The 21,397-nt window shown below is 37.1% G+C and overlaps 1 protein-coding gene across 1 annotated transcript; it reads right to left on the reverse strand.

Moving 5' to 3' along the window:
- Window positions 1-4,905: 4,905 nt before the first annotated feature.
- LZTFL1 (leucine zipper transcription factor like 1) lies at window positions 4,906-19,292 on the reverse strand. Its single transcript, XM_032237930.1, has 10 exons — window positions 19,178-19,292; window positions 18,194-18,318; window positions 17,080-17,274; window positions 16,592-16,652; window positions 14,110-14,178; window positions 11,525-11,590; window positions 9,416-9,493; window positions 6,529-6,702; window positions 6,080-6,183; window positions 4,906-5,752 (listed from the first exon to the last, which is right to left on the reverse strand). The coding sequence occupies exons 1-10, from the start codon at window positions 19,178-19,180 to the stop codon at window positions 5,734-5,736; spliced, it is 894 nt and encodes a 297-aa protein (XP_032093821.1). The 5' UTR covers window positions 19,181-19,292; the 3' UTR covers window positions 4,906-5,733.
- Between the last annotated feature and the right edge of the window lie 2,105 nt (window positions 19,293-21,397).

Consider the following 21,397-nt stretch of genomic DNA (forward strand, 5'->3'; position numbering starts at 1 on the left):
GCTTTGTTAGGGAATGCTGAACACACATTTCAAGTTACAAGCAAGGTTACTTGGCACAATCCACTTTTTACTTTTCACAAGAAGTTACTTTACTAGCTTGGCAATTTGCCTAGAAAGTTTATCTATGCAGTTGGCACATTAGGTTACAATGGAGCTTCTCTCAACAGCAATTTAACAAAAGCTGAATTAGGTTACACTCTGTACACTCTAATCCTTCAGGGATCCTTTCACAACAAAGAGCCTAAAAACAATATCAAGAGACTATGAACAACTAGGCATGAAAGTAAAGAGATGGCTTTCAGGTGGTGGTATTTTCTTCTGTATTCTCAACACAGTAGATTGTGTAATCAACAAAATTTTGGATTCCCAGAATACTTTACAGGGAGTGAGCTGCACTTCACAATAATCAGGAAGAACACCTTGAAAACCAACTGGCTCATCTTATCCAAAGGGCTTTAAGCTAAAACTCAGAGGGAAATGAACTTTCAGAAACTAATTCCAAGCATAAATCAACCAAGTAGGAATTCAGATAGAAAACAGATGTAGGAAGCAAATAACCATATCAGTCAAAAGAGATTCGGATGTCTATACACTAAAGCATGATGTATGAGAAACAAACTAAACTTGAAGTCCTAGTACACAAGAGCAGTTATGACATTGTAGCCATTACTAAACTTGGTGGAATGAAATCCTTGACTAGAACATACATCTTAGAGGAATTTAAATTGTTCAAACAAAATCGACCTAATAAAAGAGATGGTGGAATTGCACTCTCTATATATAATTGTGTGTGTGTGTGTGTTTGTGTCTGTGTGTGTGTATGTGTATGTGTAAAGGTACCATAGTTGGCATGCAAGCACTTTACAGAATGAACTAACAACCTAGACCAGGGATCAGCAAACTGCGGCTCTGGAGCCACATGTGGCTCTTTCCTCCCTCTGCTGCAGCTCCATCATTGGTCGGCGCCACAATTTTGAGAGGAGCTTCCGGTAGGAGGGGGGAGAGAAGCAGAATGTTTCAGGAGAAGACTATGGCAAGGGATGGGTTTTCCAGTTGTCTCCACAATTGATAGGGCTTTTGGTTATGACAGGTAGAGGAAAAAGTATGCTGCGCTAGGAGGAGACTCTATGGTGGGGGAACTGAACTTCCGGTCAGCTGCAGAATTGAACAGGGGGTTTCCAATTAGGAACTTTGTGGCTCCTAGTGTTTTCTGTGGGAAACAGGTCCAAATGGCTCTAAGTGTTTAAGTTTGCTGACCCTTGACCTAGACTGTCAGGACTGAACTGTATCTACCATTTCCCTGTCATTGTATGCCATATGCTAAATAAGATAAAATCTTTTATTCATTGGGGAAAATATATAGCCTAATAGGAATTTCAGTTAATGCTTTTGTCACTTCACAATAGAGGTAAAGATCTGAGCTGCAAGTATCCAATAACCATTAGAGGAAAACAAAATAATACAGAAAGCTGTAATCCTATTGCTGCCATTTAGTAGCTTTCTAGATTTTGGCAATTAAGATCTGGTAGCCCCACCTTACATTTTTATCTGTTAAATTATTAAGGATTGGGAAATAATTTTTCCTGACCTAGCTAAAACATTCTTTCAGAGCTTTATGTAAGAAGGAATTATAGAAGAAAAAAACATAGTAAGCACAGGGTAAATCTCAGAAATATGTCTTGTTTTCCAGGAATTATACCAATTAGTTTTTAGAAGAACATTCCTTTAGATTTATTTAATTTAACCAGTTGCCTTTTGAAAAAGCACCTTGGGACAACTGTGACCTAAGAATCTCCATACACAGTGCTGGAGATACTTATTACAGAAACATGACATCCCAAGCCAGTAGAAGCCATGCTTTCCAAGTAAACAGGTCTGCATCTGAATTCACAGTCATTTGATTGGGTTTAGTTAGAGCCATCAACTTTAGGGTGTACAAGTCCAGACAACCACTTTGTAAATGTTTTCGTCATATAGTAATAACTGTGTTTTCTTAAAAATACTACCTATCCCAAAACTAAGCCCTAGCTTGATTTTTATGTGTGGACCTAATATAAGCACTACCAAAAATAAGCCCTAATTAAGACTCTGTCCCTCAGTCCCACAGCCTGGTATGAGGTAGAGTGAATCGCGTAAAAATTAAGCTGTGATGGGGGGATGGAGCTGCCCTAACACCCGCACCCACTTACCTTAGGACGGCCACAGCCAGGCTTCTCATGCCCTGACACCTGTCACACTGCTGCCTGACTTCTGCAACCACTCACAGCCAGACACTATGTGGCACATCACATTGTTGCCACCACTCACGGCAGGAGACAGCATGACACACAATTATCAACTTGCTATTTTTTATACATAAAACACCAAATCCACATCAAAAATAGCTAACAAGTCACTGGTGAAGAAGAAAGGAATAAGATACAGCTGGAGGGAACAACTGATAAGGAAGAGTTTCATGCTCAGTTAATATTAAAATACTAAAAGTGAACTAAGTCACCTTTATGGAGATATATGATAAATACTACAAGGGGAGGACATTGATCAGCTATTGCCTGTGGGACCTTTATGTAGCCCATACAAAAGGCAAAATGGCATAAAGGCAGGCAAAATGCTATCTCCTACCATAGATGAAGTAATCAATATAGTAAAATGAACAGCTATATAAAATCCTTGTCAACAGGAGTGGTTAACCTATAATGCACTCATTGGTGACCTTAGCCATCAACATAAAGCTCCCTCTTTGTTTAAATTGACCTTTTGTGAAGCACTGGACTAGCACTTTCAAAAGAGGAGTAAGTCCACAGAGAGTTAAAGGGTTCAGGTGAGATCTGACAAATGTTTTGGAAAGTTTTGGTGAGACATTACTTGGACAGATACTTCTGTGGAAATCGGGCCTCTAACTTTTCTAAATGGGCCTGAAAGTCAGTGCCTAGTATGGGGGGGGGGGGGAATCTTCAGCAGCCTAAAGTGACTTGTTAGAACTAAGCACATCCCAACTCAATAATTAACCAAGAACTCATCATGTTATTGAGAAAGCATACTAGATCACTTTCATGGGAAAATGAGGGGAAAAGAGCAAAACAATATTTTAAAATTTGACCAGTTGAAGATAACTAAAGCGTCTATAAGTTGTGGGTCAGAAATGAAATACAGTAAAGACAATGACAGAAAGATCTGACAAAAAACTATCTGGAAATATTGTATTTGCATCAGTTAAGCAGGCATAAAGATAAGTCCTTGGTATTTACAGTATACAAACTGAATTTACTGATTTTATGACCATTTTTCATAATGAACATTTGGCAAACATCATGGTCATTAAGTGAATGCCAGAGTCATTGGTTACTTTGAGGTGCTTTTAGAAGCTGTTTTCACTGCTAAATTTCTGTGTTAAAAGTGCCATAATTCCTTTCTGGAAGAGTTCTCTCTCTGGAGTAAAAGTCACATGTGAGAAACTGGCTACTCCTGCAATAGAAATGCTGTGTCTGACGCATTTCTCTGGACAATAAATTTCACTGATGTGTCAGGGAGACGGGGCTGCGTGGCAAAAAGCGATTTTAACTCATTGAACTCTTCTCTTTCTGTCCAAATTTCACTTTCTTTTTCAGCAGCCTTATGTGCAAAGTTGGAATAAACTTCCTATGAAAGTTTGCAAAGCTTAGGAAATGCTAAACTACTTGTCCACTATGGGTAGATGGCTGGGAGAGCACTTGCATGCACCTTCTGGGGATCTATTTGGATTGCATCTGTGGAAACGCAATAACGCAGCAAAACTAACTCTGACCACAACTGAGGCCAAAACTTTTGCTGCTCAGTAAGTAAATGAATTTTATGAATTTGCCACAATTAGGTGATTCAGTGTAGCTATTAAATTACTAACAGTTGTTAAATGAATCTGGCTTGTCCATTTACTTTACTTGTCAGGTCACAAAACATGATCTCAATAAATATAAATCAATTGCCAAGCATCCAAATTTTGATCACATGATAATGGGGATGCTACAATGGTCATAAGCATGAAAACTGGTCATAAATCATTTTCAGTGCTGTTATTACTTTGATCACTAAACAAATGGTTGTAAGTTGAGGACTACCTATATGCTCTGGTATTTGCCATGGTACAGATGGCTTATGGAAGTTGAGAGGAAATTTTACCACCTTACACTGCCAGATTGCTCTCTCAAGCCTGATTGTTTTCTTCTTTGAATGCACTTCTTTTGTTACTAAAGACAACCACTTTGCCGATTATGCTGGTAAAGCTATTCAGTAACTTTGTATTATTAAGTCTTTGTACCTATGTTTCAAGTTCCCTCTGGTATTGCGTATGAAGTTTCTTTCAGTTGCTGGGACTGCTACTTTCCATGTCTTATTGGAAGAATTCATTCTGGATGGTTCTGAATGCACAACCAGTTGCTACGTATGCTTTTCTTAGTTTTCTGACTCAACAATTACTGTGCACATGAAAGGCCATTATGGTACCCAAGCTATTGAAGACTGGCTTGCTCCTGAAGCCCTTTGTGGAAACCTCCAAGGCCAAGGACTCCCAAAAGGATAGTGGTATCTCCCGGCCATCTTCGTTAATCCATGGGAAGGGGAAATGAAATAACTACCAGTTTCTATCTTTACAGAAACAAGCACAATCATTCTGGAAGGTAGCACTCTGAGATCCCTTTAAGTGACCAGAAACATCCATTCCAGTTAGAAGAATTTATACTTCTTATAAATTCCCGTATAAAGATGATCAAATCTGAAGGGGTTCATTCTAGATTTTGATGATTCTGCAAAGCCACTGTCCTTCTCAAAAAGAACCAAATGGTCAAATTGTTACCTGGAGTTGTAGGATTCATTCTTAGATTTTTAATAAAGGTGGTATTAGTATTTAGCAGTAATGTTCAGAAAATCATCTTTTCATTTTAGCCAAAACCATTTATTTCTTTTATATGCAAATATTAGCTTTTTCAGAAACGAAACAAATAAGGAGCATAGTCTGAAGTCCTTGTGTATTGCAAATATTAAACAAAACAAGCCTAATGGAAAAGCGGAAGAGGCAACATATTTTAATTGTGTCTATCTTGTGTACTTAATGTTTTATTGTTTTATCAGTTACTTTTTGCACATCGCATATACAGAATATTATGTAGCATTTGTTTCTTTATTTCTGTACCCCATATAAAGACCAGACCTTCCTTAGTAAATGCTTTTTGCTTTGTCTGACAATAAAACTCTTTTGCATGGCTAAAAGTGTCTTTCTCAGGGATCAAGTTCTTACCAGGTTCAAGCCAAATGTGGGTGCTATGTTTAATGGCAACAGAATTAACTCATTTCTAGCTAATATTCTGAAACAGAACAGTAATATTTCAGAAAAATAAAAACTGCAGGGAGGTTTCCTTAGAAAAGTATTTTAACAGTATGCAAAGAACTATAATTAACTATTCTGAACTATGTTCATAATAACCGTTTTTACTGAAAAAAGAAATTGGTAAATGTTCTGCATTTGTAGTTATTATGCAATATTATGATCTTAACATTTAAAATGGCCCTAAACCACAAATATGTATTTTTCTTTATTCAGCATTTTCACTTAGGTCTTTCTAATAATAAAATGTTTTAAAAAGTAGACTGCTTAGAAAACATACTGAAACATATTGAACAACAAATCCTTTTTCCCAAATATGTATTTTCATTCCATTTCATTTTGTGGCAGTTTCTTGAAACAAAACAACCTCTTCAGAATTAATCATCTGGCTCATATCTATGAAAGTAAAATAGAAAAATACTTAATGCAATTTTTCACACTACACATTTTGCATTTCACATTGTTTGAATAAATAATCATCATTTGTTGGAAGAATCACATTCCCCCTGAAAGAACAGGTCCACAGCCTGGGAGCATATTTATTTATTTAATTTATTGACAGGATTGCGATGACTTCTTATTTCATATAATGATTCTAAGTTGCTGGCAACAATCCATAAAAACAATTTGAATTTTTAAAAATTTGTCATGTTTCTGTAAAACCAAATAGCATTAATAAAAAAAGAGAACATATAAAAATACAGGTGAAGGACAATCACTTACTTTGAAAGCTTCTTTCGTAACTCTTTTATTTGATCGTTCTTTTTTGAGAGAATCTCCTTCATATTGCGATAAGCAGCAGTTTGTTGGAACTTCTTTTCTAATTCCTATACATTTTGAATCATTAAAATATCATTTTAAAGATATATTTGTATTATACTAGCATTAAAACATTCCAAATGCCATATCTAAAAATACATGAAAAATAGTATGATCGAGTATTTGTACAACAAAAGTTTAGTTTAGCAAAGTATTTAATGTAAAAAGCCTAATCAAACTTATAGTGCTTAATTATTTATATTTATAATATGTTGAAGCTTATTTTTTATTATTAAAATCAACATGGGATTAAAATAATTTTTTCAAGAGTACGGTATCTAGCTACTATTACAGATAATAATTAAAATTGAAAAAAGGAAAAAGTGGCCACAAATGCAGCCGGGGAAACTAACCTTTTCAGCCAGTACTAACTGGTCTTGAACCTTAAGTAAGTCATGTTTTGTTGACACCAGATTCTCTTCCAAGGATTTTTGGCTTGCAGTACTGTCTTGAAGTGTTCTCTCAAACTGACACTTCAAATTAGCCATAGTATTTTCTAGTTCGCTAACATCCTGAGTACTGTTAAACTGGAAAAAAAGGATATATGATTATTGAGAAAATAAATATTTAGCCAAATATTTATTTAACGCGGTGGCAGTGGCTAAGATGCCGAACTTGGCAATCAGAAAGTTTGGCAGTTTGAATCCCTAGCGTCGCAAAACGGAGTGAGCTCCCATTACTTGTTCCAGCTTCTGCCAACCTAGCAGTTTGAAAGCACGTAAAAAATGCAGGTAGAAAAATAGAGACTACCTTTGATTTGGTGGGAAGATAACAGCATTCCGTGTGCCTTGCTATTTAGTCATGCCGACCACATGACCACGGAGACATCTTCAGACAGCGCTGGCTCTTTGGCTTTGAAACGGAGATGAGAACCGTCCCCTAGTGTCGGGAACCACTAACGCATATGTGCAAAGGGAACCTTTACCACAAACACACACGCACACAGTATATATGCATCCACATATACATATATATCCACATGTCCCTTTTAAAAAAACTGAAGTTCTTAGATGTAAAAATACATGCAATATATTCCTTTGTTAGAATATTGACAGATAAAGGTAATCTTCAGAATGGATGCTTTATGGGCCATAAAGCATTTACAGCCAAACTCAAAGGTTGCACCAACCCACCCGCTTGTGTTATTTGACCACCTTTTGGATGCTTGGAATCTTTTGCATTTATGATTAAGGATTTCTCAGGTTGCCAAGTGCCCTGCAATTATGTATCACTATCTGCAATCTTCTCTGTCACCTTCCCTATAAAGTCAACGGGGAAGCTGACAGAGAAGATATTAACATTTGATGTTTGTTTCCCTGGCATGCCAAGGGATTTCCCATCCCCTCCATGCAGAAATTATCCCGCACACTGAAGGAGCAGACCTCAGATCTGGCGAAAATGCAACAAATTGCCAGCATTCTGAACCTTTTAGAATTCACCATTTCCCCTCTGAAAGGTTCAGAAAGGTTTAGAAGGAAAATATTCCAACAAATACTTGCAGAGTAGGAATCCTTGGCACACTGTAGAAATGGGCCCAAAATCTGGCAAAAGCATTAGTGAATATCAGTGTTCAAGGAATTGATTTCTCTGGTAGGGTGAAGAAGGGTTAGGCTCAAGGTATGATGAGAAGCCTGGGTCCTCTTCCTGCCCATTCCTAGGAGGCTCAGGAGCTCTCCCTGGCAGTCCGCTTAACAATCCACACAGCTGTTCATTTAACAACCACAATTGAGGGAGCTGCGACTGAAGTCGCTTCACTCAATGACTGAGATTCCTGGCCACATATGGTCATAAGCAGAGGATTACTTATATTCTTACACAGAATTTCATAGAAATAAACCCAATCCACAGATACTGTAGAAAACCTGAAGTTGTAAAATTCAATGGATTCAATTGGATAGCATTTGTTAACATTTATAAAATAATATTAAATGAAAATTTTAAATTGACAGCATTGAGAAAATGGAGAAACACGTAAAATGAATTTACAAACAGTATTAGGCAAATTTACTTTTTAAAATAAAGTAACATGGAACGTATGGATGATTCACAAAATGAAAATCTATTTTATTAGTGTTATTAATATTTCTAAAATAATAGATTTATATACAATATATAAAGTTTTATTAATTTCAAATTTGCATTTGATTCTATTCCTACACAAAACTTGTAGGTACATCTTTAAGAATTACCCAACTAACAGGCTGGGTAATCAAATGGCAATAAATGAGGCCTATACAGAAATCTGAAGGTTCTTCTAGGAAAAAAAACAATAATTTTAAAATATTACTCTACAGAAAAATTATTTGAATTTCATGGTGGATTCATCCTACTTTATTTCATTTGTTGAATTTATTTCAATTCTACTGATCCTAGTATATTTGAAACTATTTTTAGTTTACTTGGATCGTTTTGATTTTTCCTCAACTGAAATCACGAAAGGGGTCCAACACAAGGAGCTGAATATTGTACAAAGTTTGGTAATGACAGAATATAATGGCCTTTAATGAGATGCTTTAAAGCCTACAATGTCTTTGATTTTTTATTATGTTGCACATATTTTATATTTATATTTATTGATTCTTTGAACAACTGAATAGCCCTTCCTGATCTTTATAAACTATTTCTAAACGTAACTTTTACTTTTGAGAAATGAGCCAGCAGGAACAAACAAACAAAGATTCAACAAGCCTGAAGGAAATTAGTGGGACCGTGGAGAAATTGATATTTATTTATCAGAAATCAAAAGCCTATTCACAAATGAAGAATTAAATTAATGTTAAAAAGTTGAGTTGAAATAATGTTTTAACTCATCTGTTTAATTAGGTTCTCTTTATTTAGATTTAGGATTTGTTTGAAGAATAGATCACATTTTAGGGAATATTTATGCAGATATATTGAAAATTCAAAGGGGTTCACAAACCTTTATGCAACATTGTATCTTTGAGAGGCATGTATTAAAAAGATAGTGTTAATTTGCTAATGCAAAATGGAATAGCTATGTATATTAGGAATATCACAGAATTTGAGAAAAAATAGGATGAACAGGGAGATTTTTAATATTATGGTTTAAAATTGGACTATACGGCAAAGCATTATAGTGAGTTAAGCATTATATCTGAGTTAAATTCACCATAAAATTTTGAAACACAGCTAATTTTCATGGAATAATTTTATCCAAACAGTTTTATCAAAACAATTTTATCAAAACAGTTATTTGATATGGTCTAAAAATATTTATACCTTTCGATCCCCCTGAGCAATCTGAATGTTCTGTAAAGCCTTTTCTAACTTTGATTTTTCATCTAGTGCATTTGTAGCCTGCAAAAGATTTTAAAATTCAGGTCAAAACTTATTTTAAAAAGAAACATTCATCCACTCCAGAAATGGTTTACTATTTTCTTCTTCTGATTATATTCTTCCATCTATCCATCAGTGGTGGGTTATGCACGATATAGCCCGGTATGGGTGTACCGGAGGCAGCTGGGAGCAGCAGCCACTGTACCAGAACAGTGTTTTGGTGGGGCCATCCGCCCGCTCACATTTCTTACCTCTTTTTGAGGGAAACGGGCAATTGAGCACAGCATATGGCAGCTGCGCAACCTCGGCAAGCAGCTGGGGCATCACAGGGTAGTTGCATATATATGCCCGAGGTGGATGTCTGGCCCCATCGCAGTGTACAAGTTGTGATGGGATCCAGAACCTACCACTGCTACCCATCTACGGTAAAGCCTCAATTTAACAGATCATGTTGGATACACACTTAAATATGAAAATATGTCATTCATTGAGAACTACTGTTTTCCCCAAAATATGACTTATTCAAAAAGTAAGGCCTAGTCTGATTTTTTTGGGGGGTAGGCCTAATATAATCCCTACCCCCAAAATTAAGTCCTATTGAAGTGGGTGGGTGTGGGCTGCACAGGAGGCAGCCCTTCCTTTCTCTGGTCACCTGAGTTGCTCGGCCCCTTAATCGGGGCCCATGGATCAACTGAGACGCTGCAGCTGCTGTCTCCAGTATGTGGCCGCTTTTGCAGCTAATTGCGGCCTCAAAAGAAGCTAGAGGTCACGCAATGCACTCCACATGCCTCATGCCCTTCTTACCTAACGGCGACAGTCACAGCAGGGCAATTCTGTCCACGGAACAGCTGCCTCATGGGTGCTGCTCTGGCCACTGCCTCCAGTTAGCGTGGTTACTTTTGCCATTGATTGCAGCCACAAAAGCAACAGGAGGCTAAGCAACGCGCCCCACACACTTCACACTGAACCTTCTAAAGAGTACTTATAACAGCAGCTATGCACTATTTTTTTTACCGTTATTTTGTCCTGACTCACATGGCCCAGTATGGCCCAACATTTCAGAAATGTTACTGTAGCTACGGAATCTCCTTGTGCATCGCTTTCCCACCGCAGCTTTGGTCAAACCTCTGCCTTCCCGCACAGGATTGCAACACTGGAGGCTCCGAAGCCATGGAGGGAGTCTGTGCAGGGCAAGGAGACCTCCGCAGCTACATTTCTGAAATGTTGACTTTTAACATCATACTGGGCCACCTGGCTCAGGACGAAATAACAGTTAAAATATTGTGGACAGCTGCTGCTACAGTACCTTTCAGAAGGCCAGTGCGGGGTGTGTGGGGCATGTTGCTTGGCCTCTTGCTGCTTTTGTGGTCACAATCGATGGCAAAAAGTGCTGTGCTTGCAGGAGGCAACGGCAGAAGCGGCACCCACAAGGCAACTGTTCTGTGGACGGAATTGCCTGCTGTAACTATCACCATTACATAAGGTAGGCATGAGGCATGTAGGATGTGTCGCTTGGCCTCTAGTGTCTTTTGCAGCTGCAATTGGCTGCAAAAGTAACCATGCTTGCTGGAGGTAGCAGCCTGAGTGGCACAAGCAAATCAGCTGATTTGTGAATGGCGAGATGGCCTGTAACCCTTCACGAAGCTGGCACAAGGGGCCTGCCTCATACTGATACATTGGGGGGAAATAAGACAACCCCCCCCCCCAAAAAAAAGAAGCTCTAGCCGGTTTTTTGGAGGTCAAAAGAAAATAAAATCTGGTCTGATTTTTGGGGAAACACGGTGCATCTCATGTCTTTTGCATATTTTACAAATTGTGTCATTTTTGTAGCAATCTGCATTATTTGTGAAATGAAATCATTATACAAGTTAAGTAAATTGATTCAAATTACTTAATATAATCTAATTTACCATAAATGTAAGTATCTTCAGGTGAAACTGATTTTTCCATTATTTTGTGGAATATCTAGAGAGAAATGTCCATTGTATCTCAGTTGCACTAAATGAATGTTTGATAAGTCAAAATTATACTCAATTTATCTAAGGATTTTACCTGTAGCTCTATTGTCTTTAATCGAGTTTTCAGTTTTTCATTTTCTTCATGAAGCCTTGTAATTTCCTGCGGGCAAATTATCAAACAAACTGTAGAAATATTTAAATGTTTTATAGAATCATTTATCAGTTTGAAAAAGGTAATGCTTATATACAGCACCAGTACATAGAGATTGTCTGTTTATTTAGTGTGAATTTCCCCTGACAAAGTAGGCTTTAATTAATATTTAAATTTATTTTTTTATCCTTGCACATTGCTCAAACTCATATACATTAATTGCTGTAGAAATAACTGAAGTTATAAATTAAATTAATTAAAATATATTTGCCTTCGTAAAATACATAAACCCCAATATGAGATTATTAGGCTTTGACACATTTTATTTTAGCAATACAAATCATTTCATCTGGCCAGAACTAACGCCTCTTTTCAGTTAATGTTTCCTGTTTGATTATGTTGCTGCTGATGGACTACAAAGTGAAGGAAATAGTGGGAATAAACTAAGGATAATAAACTAATGATATTGGTAAATAGTCCTTTTGTAATTTGGGAGGAGGAATGGATTAATTTCAATTGTTTTATGTACATCTATTCCTATATTTTTCTATTTCTATTGACAATCTGAATTTTTCCTACATACAATATTTGACTATTTCTTCTGCTAAATTCCTGACACAGTAAACTAAGTTAAAAAAATCTAACCGCTGGTTATGCTTAGGCTTCATATTGTTATATTAACATAAAATGACAGGTTGTTCGGATTACCGTTCTTAGGGTACACTCGTTATATATATTCTCATCAAACATCCAAACATCCAAGATTTAGACCTAACATTCTATAATCCAATTAGTAACGTAACTACAAAAAGCAACATAAAAATCATACATACATACATACATACATACATACATACATACATACATACATACATATATATATATATACTTAAAGTCACAACCCCTGGTATGCCCAAGTATGGGAGGAAGGTCACACTTCCACTCTCTGTCATTAGGCTCGTCACAAGAGACCATCCAGACAGAAACCCAATATTTTTTACTGTTGCCTTTTTTGTTACATTTGCTAGCTGATGAGAGCTAAATAGCTTGAAATAGATCTATACTAGTCTCCCTTTATTTATTTATCAGCATAAATATAACATATATATATATATATATATATATATATATATATATATATATATATATATATATATATATATATAAATAATCTGTGTATATGTATATAAAGGAAGTTAAATATCTTGAAACACCTATGAATAAACAAGGATTGTGAAACAAATGAATTAACAAATCAACAGAGAAGCTGGCAGGGAAGGTTGTAAGCTGCTGACATCTGTTGAGAAATCTCCTCTTGTCTCTACGGACTGGTTGAAAGAGCTGCTTCCCAAAGGAAGCTGAACTGCTTTGGCAGGATGCAAAAACAGAAATCTTGAAGATGATGATGATCCTGCATCCTGCCAAAGGGATTTCCTTCTATGCACAAAGGGGAATTAAATTCCTCTGCTGAGTGCAGAAGTGGAGCCAAAATCCTTTTCAAGTTGTCCTTTTTATTAGTTTATAATATCAAATACAAAAATATAAAAGCAAGTAATAGAAAAAATAGGGGAGAGAAAAGCGAAGGGAAAAGTGTAGAAAAGAAGAGGAAAAGAAAGAAAAGGCATTGATTTCTGATTCCCTTTGGTGCAGTAGAATAAGATAGTAACATCAAACTTCATTTTTTTACTTTTACATAATAGTATAAACTAGCCATTTCTTCTATAACAAATCTATCTAATCAATAAAACCCAAAATCAGGGAAGCAGTATGTTTCTTCATTCAGTAACTGAAAAAACAGCAATACAGTTACATGGGTGTTGTGTTTAACTACTACTTTCCTCAATAACTGAGTTTTCGGTCCCAACTGTGTTTTTTAACTGCCTGTACATGTATACTGGAAAGCATGGGGCAGGCTATATATGCTCTGGATCACTGACCAGGAAGTAATAAATAATAAATAGTCAACATTCTGAGATGCTGCCAACTACTTATCCCAATGTGATGCACTTGGAGAACTTTTAGGGAATGTTACATTTTCTAAAGTTCTCCCAATGAATGCACTACATTGACAGAAGCAATTGGTAGCATCTCAGACACCAGCCTTATCAAGCTCATATTTTGAAATATAATCTTTCTTTTGAAGCTTCTCTCCAGAACAAAATTTGGTTCCATTTTACTCAAGCTCCAGAGTACTACTGTGCATTCAAAAAAATTATGATCTCTTTTAAATATTTTTTGAACATTTAGTCTACTTGAATACAAAGAAAAAATACAATATTTCCAAATTATTTGTTATTTTTCTTTTTTCAAGTGTTTCCAAATCATTTGTGGATTTTTCCTTTTTCAGTTATGTATGCTAAAATACAGAGAATTTGTTTTTACTAGTAAATCATTAGCAATTTAAAGTTATTACAATAGATTATTTAAACTTCTAAATATAGCTTGAATAATAAGGAATACATTTAGTTTAATTAATAACTAGTTACACTGATGGAGTGAAGTGAAACAATTATTACATGAATGGTCACCTTGTTTAGCAATTCTGATGCTCCCTCATGCAATGGAGTAAGTTTAGTTTTAACCAACTCTGGATTCAGCTAAAAAGAAAAAAAATACAAATCAAGTATCTCTAACATAATATATTTTTATTCAGAAGTAGGATCTCCCAAATCAAACTAATTTTAAGGTATATTCTAAAATTAATATATAGAAATTATTGTTCATCCTTCTCTTATTCTGATAGGAAAAATCATTTCTAGTTAGCATTTTCAATCAGACAAGATCACACACATATTCTGTAAATGAAATAACACCAAAGATAAAAACAGAAAACAAATGTTGTTTTGCAATTAAAGAGATTTGAAAAGCTGCTTTATATCTTCCAAGTGTTTTCTTTGATTCTATATACTATTTAAATTTTTTAAACAATTATGTATGTATCTTTGGATATGAACCTAGTAAGCAAAAACTACTTTATAACAACTTTTGATAACATTGGAAGGATTCTTGAAATGGGCAATCACTTGCCCATAGAAGATACATTGTGTATATTTATGAAGAAATAAGTGTGTATTTACCATACACTTTTCCTGTATTGCAGCTATTTAACATAAACACCTACCTATATAGGAATTTCTAAATTATAGAAGATTGGCCTCAGGTTGGCCTTATTTAAATCTTGGTAAACTGGACCTATCCAGCTGGTAAAACTGGTAAAATCTTCCCTTTAATATTGACTCCAACATTTTCCAACCCTAATGCCAGCTGTGTCCTCAAAGAGAATCTCTGACTTACAAAAATAACTTTCTGTACTATTTGTCCTTAAATTGCAATTGACAAACCAAATTCAGCCACTTCCTCCTTCTGACTGGTCACATATTCAGACTTGAACATAGTGAGCGCCCAAAATACTTTGTATTGATTTGTGCTATCTGCGCTACATTTACTGCTAAAGAAAGTACTCAATCCAGATAAGACCGAGTGGCTGGTGTGTTTCCCTCCTACTAATTGGCCAAGTGTTCCATCTCTCAGGCTGGGGGGTCAAACAGTACGCCCCTCAGACAGGGTTCGCAATTTGGGAGTCCTCCTGGACCCACAGCTGACTTTTGAACACCACTTGTCGGCTGTGACAAGGGGGGCATTTGCCCAGGTTTGCCTGGTGCACCAGTTGCGTCCCTACCTGAACCGGGAGGTCCTCACAACAGTCACTCGTGCCCTTGTGACCTCTAGACTGGACTACTGCAACGTGCTCTACATGGGGCAGCCCTTGAAGAGTATTCGGAGACTTCAGCTTGTCCAGAATGCAGCCGCGCGAGCGATCATGGGTGTACCTCGGTTCACCCACGTAACACCTATCCTCCGCGAGCTGCACTGGCTGCCTATTGGTCTCCGGATACGCTTCAAGGTGCTAGTCGTCACTTATAAAGCCCTTCATGGTATTGGACCTGGGTACTTGAGAGACTGCCTGCTGCCAATTACCTCCACTAGACCGATTAGATCCCACAGATTAGGCCTCCTCCGAATCCCATCCGCCGGCCAGTGTCGACTGGCGACTACCCGGAGGAGAGCCTTCTCTGTGGTTGCTCTGACCCTTTGGAACGAACTCCCTGTGGAGATTCGAACCCTCACCACCCTCCAGGCCTTCTGCAAAGCCCTCAAAACCTGGTTGTTCCGACAGGCCTGGGGCTAAAGAGCTGTTGCCCCCGTCTCGAATGGTATGACTGTTGTGAGTTTTAAATTATATATTGTTATACTGTTGTTTTAAATCTTTTGTCTGTATCCCCCTCCCTGGTTCGAGTTGTGAGCCGCCCTGAGTCCCCTTCGGGGGAAAAGGGCGGCATATAAATTTAATAAACTGAACTGAACTGAACTGAAGTAGACATCTATTTACTATTAATAAGCCTGTCAAGGGACACTAACTAACCAATGCTGAAGACATGGGGGAAGGAGTAGGTTATTGTGCAGCGTGACCCGACAAAAGCGCGAACGTCATAAGCACGCCGACAACACCGCAGCGCTAAAACCGCGATGTCAAAAGCGTGATGTCAAAAGCGCGCCGACAACAGTGCGCCGACAGAAACACGATTTAATTTAAGGTAAGATTTACGGTTAGGTTTAGGGTTAGGGTTAGGTTTAGGGTTACGTTACAGTGCGCTTCTGTCGGCGCGCTTCTGTCGGCGCGCTTTAGGGTTAATTCATCGCTCATTCGTCACATGGTTTTGTCACCGCGCTTTAGACACTGCGGTTTAGTTAGGTGCGCTTTTGTTGTGCACGCATTTGTGGTGGAACCATTGTGCAGAAGTTAACAGAAGAAAATAAAATGTTGTATTAACCAGAGAACCAGATACCAAACTAATCAAGGCAGTAAAAAAAACCTGAGGACAAAAAATTAGAATAATGTCTTATACTAAATTTCTATAAAATCCTCAGGACCTGTACATTACCCATGACAGCAATATAAAGCCACAGCTATTCTTCCATTTGATCACTCTTTTAAAAATAAAGTCATACCTTCTTATTTGAAGATGTAAATTCTGATTTTTCAAACTCAGCAACTTGTTCTAATAAATCCCTTGAAAAAAGCAATAAACATGTTAGTTAAGTCTATTGAACATTAAATTACATTCAGTAGATGGCAGAATGTCTCAGCTAACCTTGGTTGATCTCAGATGCTAATTAGACATAAGAGAATGACTGGCAGAGCCAGGGAGATGGGTGAAAAGGGGGATCAGACTATAATCATTATGTAGATTCAAACAAAGTATATCCAACCCCTCCCCCTCAGGACTACAACTGAGCCTTATCTGACTCTAGACAAACTGATTATTACATGAGAAGATTGCTGTACATAGGCTTTCAGCAATAAATCAGTTAAATTGACCCTTCAGGTGTTCTTATTATACCAATGTAGTGAGTCAATTCATTATAAATAAAGAAATTATATGTATTAATAGAAATATTTAAAACCTATCCTTTTAAGTTATCTTTAAAATCCTCACCTATTTTCCAGTTCTGAAATATCAGTCTGTAATTTAAGACACCATTTCTCTGCCTGGGAAAAAAATTGTCGTAAAAGTAATACATTGGTGTAAGTTGCATTAATAAGTTCTGATTCCACCTCACTATGCACTACAGTCTGTAAACCATCCAGGATATCAGTCACTTCATCAACAGTGAATGTATCTTCCACAAGCCTAAAGAGAAGAATCCAGAAATAGAATTTTTTTTAAAACTATGCTAACTATTCCAAAATCATTTTTGAAAAGATTATGTAGGCATTCCATTTCACTAAATATAGCCAAGATGTAATATGTTATGAATGTAATTCAGATTTATTCATAAATTTATTCAGCAAAACTAGCAAAAACCAGCATAAATTTATAGTCTCAGAGGAAATTACTCATTTTATCAATAAATAGCAAAGATGAAACCTATACATTAAGAATGTCATTCCTAAATTTGTAAGTAATTTACTTATTTATTTTATATTTATTTATTACATCTTCAATTTTTAACCACAATTGGGATTAGAATCCCAATCACTGAGAGCAGCATCGTTAAGGTAGATGTCCACATTACTGCCCATGTGACTGTTTTCCTTAATGAATGTAATCCCAGTTTTGTAGACTCTAATGAAGGAGTCACCAACCTTTCGGACATCAGGGACCACTAAATTCATAATTTTAAATCCCATGGACCACTAATATGTTTTTTAAAAAAAGATAAATAGTATTTAGGGCAATATAAAAAATGCAAATCATTTTTCTGCAGACCAAAAAAATATTCTCACAGACCACTGGTTGGTGAGACTGCTCTAATGCATATCAGCTAAATGTGTTTGAATCTTATCACTATTTATTTTCTATTACTGTTTATTTTGTATCATTATTTATATGTACCATATGTTATCTGGCATAAATGTTGAAAATAAAATTAAAAAGATTTAAACTGAACATGAGAATGCTTCCAAATCTTAGGCATAGTTGGAGTATAGTTACATTTCTCATATTGGTAAATATGATCATGATCTAATTAGAGTATGCATTTTTGACAGTATGTTTAAAATTATGGCTAAAATTCACCTCTATGTTAATTTTCCCATTCTCATATTACCTGCTTTCCTTAAGGTCTTGAAAACAAGAGTCTACCGTCTTAAGGCGCAGACTACGTTTAGAGCGTGCAAATCGCATGTAGTTGATTACTTCATTCTGATGGTGATCATTTAGACCCAACTCTGCCTGCATATAGAATATAAAATACTGAAATAAAGATTTTCTATAATATTTAAAGGACTTTCTATCACATTTAAAGAACATATATGCTTAACTTAAAGGGTACTTAAGCTTTCCCATAACTAAATGACTTATAGAAAATTTTCTGAAAATATATTCAGATGATTTCACTTTAATAAAATATTGTATATACACCATTTTAAGTCACTGTGCCCATTATATAATTACATTGTCCAGATTTTAAAATCAAACCTGGTAGCCATGTACTATAAAATACTATAATATAGCCAATACTATAAAAACTGAATTTATACAATCTTCACACACTCTTAGTATGCAAAAAGAAAAATGAGGATAAGAGAATAGAAATTCATCGACATTCTCAGATTCATTTGATATCAACAATCCCATGCTCACTCATTCAAAAATACCTCTACTGAAGGTGGACAACTATTTCTGTCTGATCTGTCCAGCATAAATCAATACTAAGAATGATCCTGCAAGTGATTTGACAGTAAATTAGCAAGAGGGGAGGGGAAGGGGGCTCATGATCAAATACTGCAAGACAAAATCCAGTATCAGAGAGATATGTGTGTAATGCGAATTCGGCGTAAATAAAAGCTTCCAAATCAGTGTTGTACGGATTTTTGCAGTCAAGAATTGGTAGCCCTTTCTTTAGCGTCACAGGGGTCTTACACTATTTTAATTTCTAATGTAAAGATCTAAACTGATAATTTGGAATATCAGGCCTATTTTGAGTTGGGGGAGAGAAACGCCACATTTTGTGCGAATAATCCCAAATTATTCGAGCATAACCGAATATTGAAGTGGCGGTTGAAAAACAGCAGAAGTGTCGGTTGCTCACCATGACGAACCACCGGTGGCCCACAAAGAAGACGACGCCACGATTTACCGGACTGAGGTTGCCATGGTGAAGAAACGAAAACCTCGCGAGCGTCTTCTTTAAAATATCATTGGCTGATCGAGTGTTCGTGCTGACGGAAACCAAGTCCTTTAGTTGTCGCGTGGGCGAAAAGGCGGGTTAACTGCTTTTTGGAAGGAGGGGGTTCGTGCGATAGTTCAAGGGTTTCAAAGTCGGAAACACTGGTGTTGTGTTCTTGTTAGTGTTTACGTTATTTCCCGCCCTTTCCCAGTGCGCAGGGGATAAAATAATATGGTGTAGGATACAATGCATTTAAGGGCTTTCACTGTCATCACCTAGCAGCCTCCCCCCTCCCTTTGTTAAAGACATAGAAATAAAAGAATTTGGCCATTTTTTGGAAGGTTCGATTGAAATCATTGCATCCTACTGTGGCTGGGTCGGAATTCAATCTCTCAAATATTTCTTCTCTGCGTAATTGTCTTTATACCGGTATATACGATGTGTAAAATGAATTATAATTTTTCATTATAGCTTTCTCTTTGTAAGGTACAAAACTATTTAAATCACTGGAATGCCGAAAATGAGACTCAAAAGAGGCTTGGAAAATAACAGCTTTTATTTGTACAAAGAAGAGCTGGGTGAACTTAATCAATATGTACATATATAAAAAGCATGCAAAAGGAGGGGGGGGAGGAAGCCCACCTAGGAAAATGTATCTAGAATAACAGAGTTGGAAGAGACCTTGTATGTCTTCTAGTCGAACCCCCTTCCTTACGCAGGAGACCCTACACCACTTCAGACAAATGGTTGTCCAATCTCTTCTTAAAAACTTCCAGTGTTGGAGAAATTGGAACACTGCTATCATGTTACCTCTAGTCCTTCTTTTCATAAGAGTAGACATACCCGGTTCCAGCAACCGTTGGTTATGTTTTACCCTGGAGCCTCTAATCATCTTTGCTCTTCTTTACCCTCTGTAAGATTCCAGCAGTTTAGTGAGACTCGAGACAAGGCTTGCAAAAAGTATCAGCTTTTATTTATGGCAATAGCAAAAGCTGGGTGACAAAATATATCCAAAACATACAAACAAATGCATGTAAGGAATAGTCACACCCTGGAAGAGTGGCTCAGAGTATTATATACATTTTAGACAGATAGAATAAAGTTTATCCAACCCTATGGAACGATCTCCCCGTGGAGATTCGTACCCTCACCACCCTCCAGACTTTCCGCACAGCCCTTAAAATCTGGCTATCCTGTCAGGCCTGGGCCTAAAGATTGTAACCCACCCGAATGGTATGAATGTTGTGCTTTTAATTATGTATTGTTTTACGTGTTAAATGTTTGTTTCCCCCCCCCTTTGAGTTGTAATCCGCCCTGAGTCCCCCCAGGGGAAAGGGCGGCATATAAATAAACATTCATAACTCATAACTCATAATCATGTTGGAAGAAATGTCCTCCTGTGTTCAGCTCCAAGTGGGGAAAAAGACACTGGAGACATGGAAGCTGCTTGAAAATATGGTTTAATGGTGGACAGAACCACATGGCGTGAGTCCTGAACAGAAAAGTTGATCACATGCTTCAATGTTGGGTGAAGAAGAAGAAAGAGAAGGAAGGGCTGAAAGTTCCTGGCTTTATGCTCTCTGTTTGGCCCCACCTCTCTGTTTCCTGTTCCTGTGTTAGAAATATATTCTGATTGGTTGTCAGACTCCCATGGGGCCATGCAGGGGCAATTTCTAGGCTTTGTTTTGAGTCCACGTTTGAGTTTCCAGGTGCCATGTGGTGAGTTTCTGTGGAAGGCTAATACTATCATGCCTTAATCCCATCGCCCTGGAGCTGAAGAGGAGAACTCTATATTATGTAGAATAGACTATCTTGGGCATTTTAATGGGCCATTAAGGAAAGTGGGGCCTATTAGAAGTGAGTCTGTTTCTTGCCTAAAAACATGTTTCTCCATTATCCAGGGAAATGCAATATTCTGCCTTTTAAATATTTCCTAGGACAGCGATGGCAAAGCTTTTTTGGCTTGCGTGCCATAAGTGGGGGGAGCGCAGGGGGAGATAGTGTGCGGGCGTGCCACAATCATAATGCAATGCACAATCCCCCAGTGGGCATGAGTGCACTACAGGCACTCCTCCCATTTTTCAATGCTTTTTTAGCCCTCCCCAGGCTCCAGAGGCTTTATAGGAGCCTGGGGAGGGTGAA

Source organism: Thamnophis elegans, chromosome Z, assembly GCF_009769535.1.
Source record: "Thamnophis elegans isolate rThaEle1 chromosome Z, rThaEle1.pri, whole genome shotgun sequence".
In the NCBI taxonomy this organism is placed as follows: domain Eukaryota; kingdom Metazoa; phylum Chordata; class Lepidosauria; order Squamata; family Colubridae; genus Thamnophis; species Thamnophis elegans.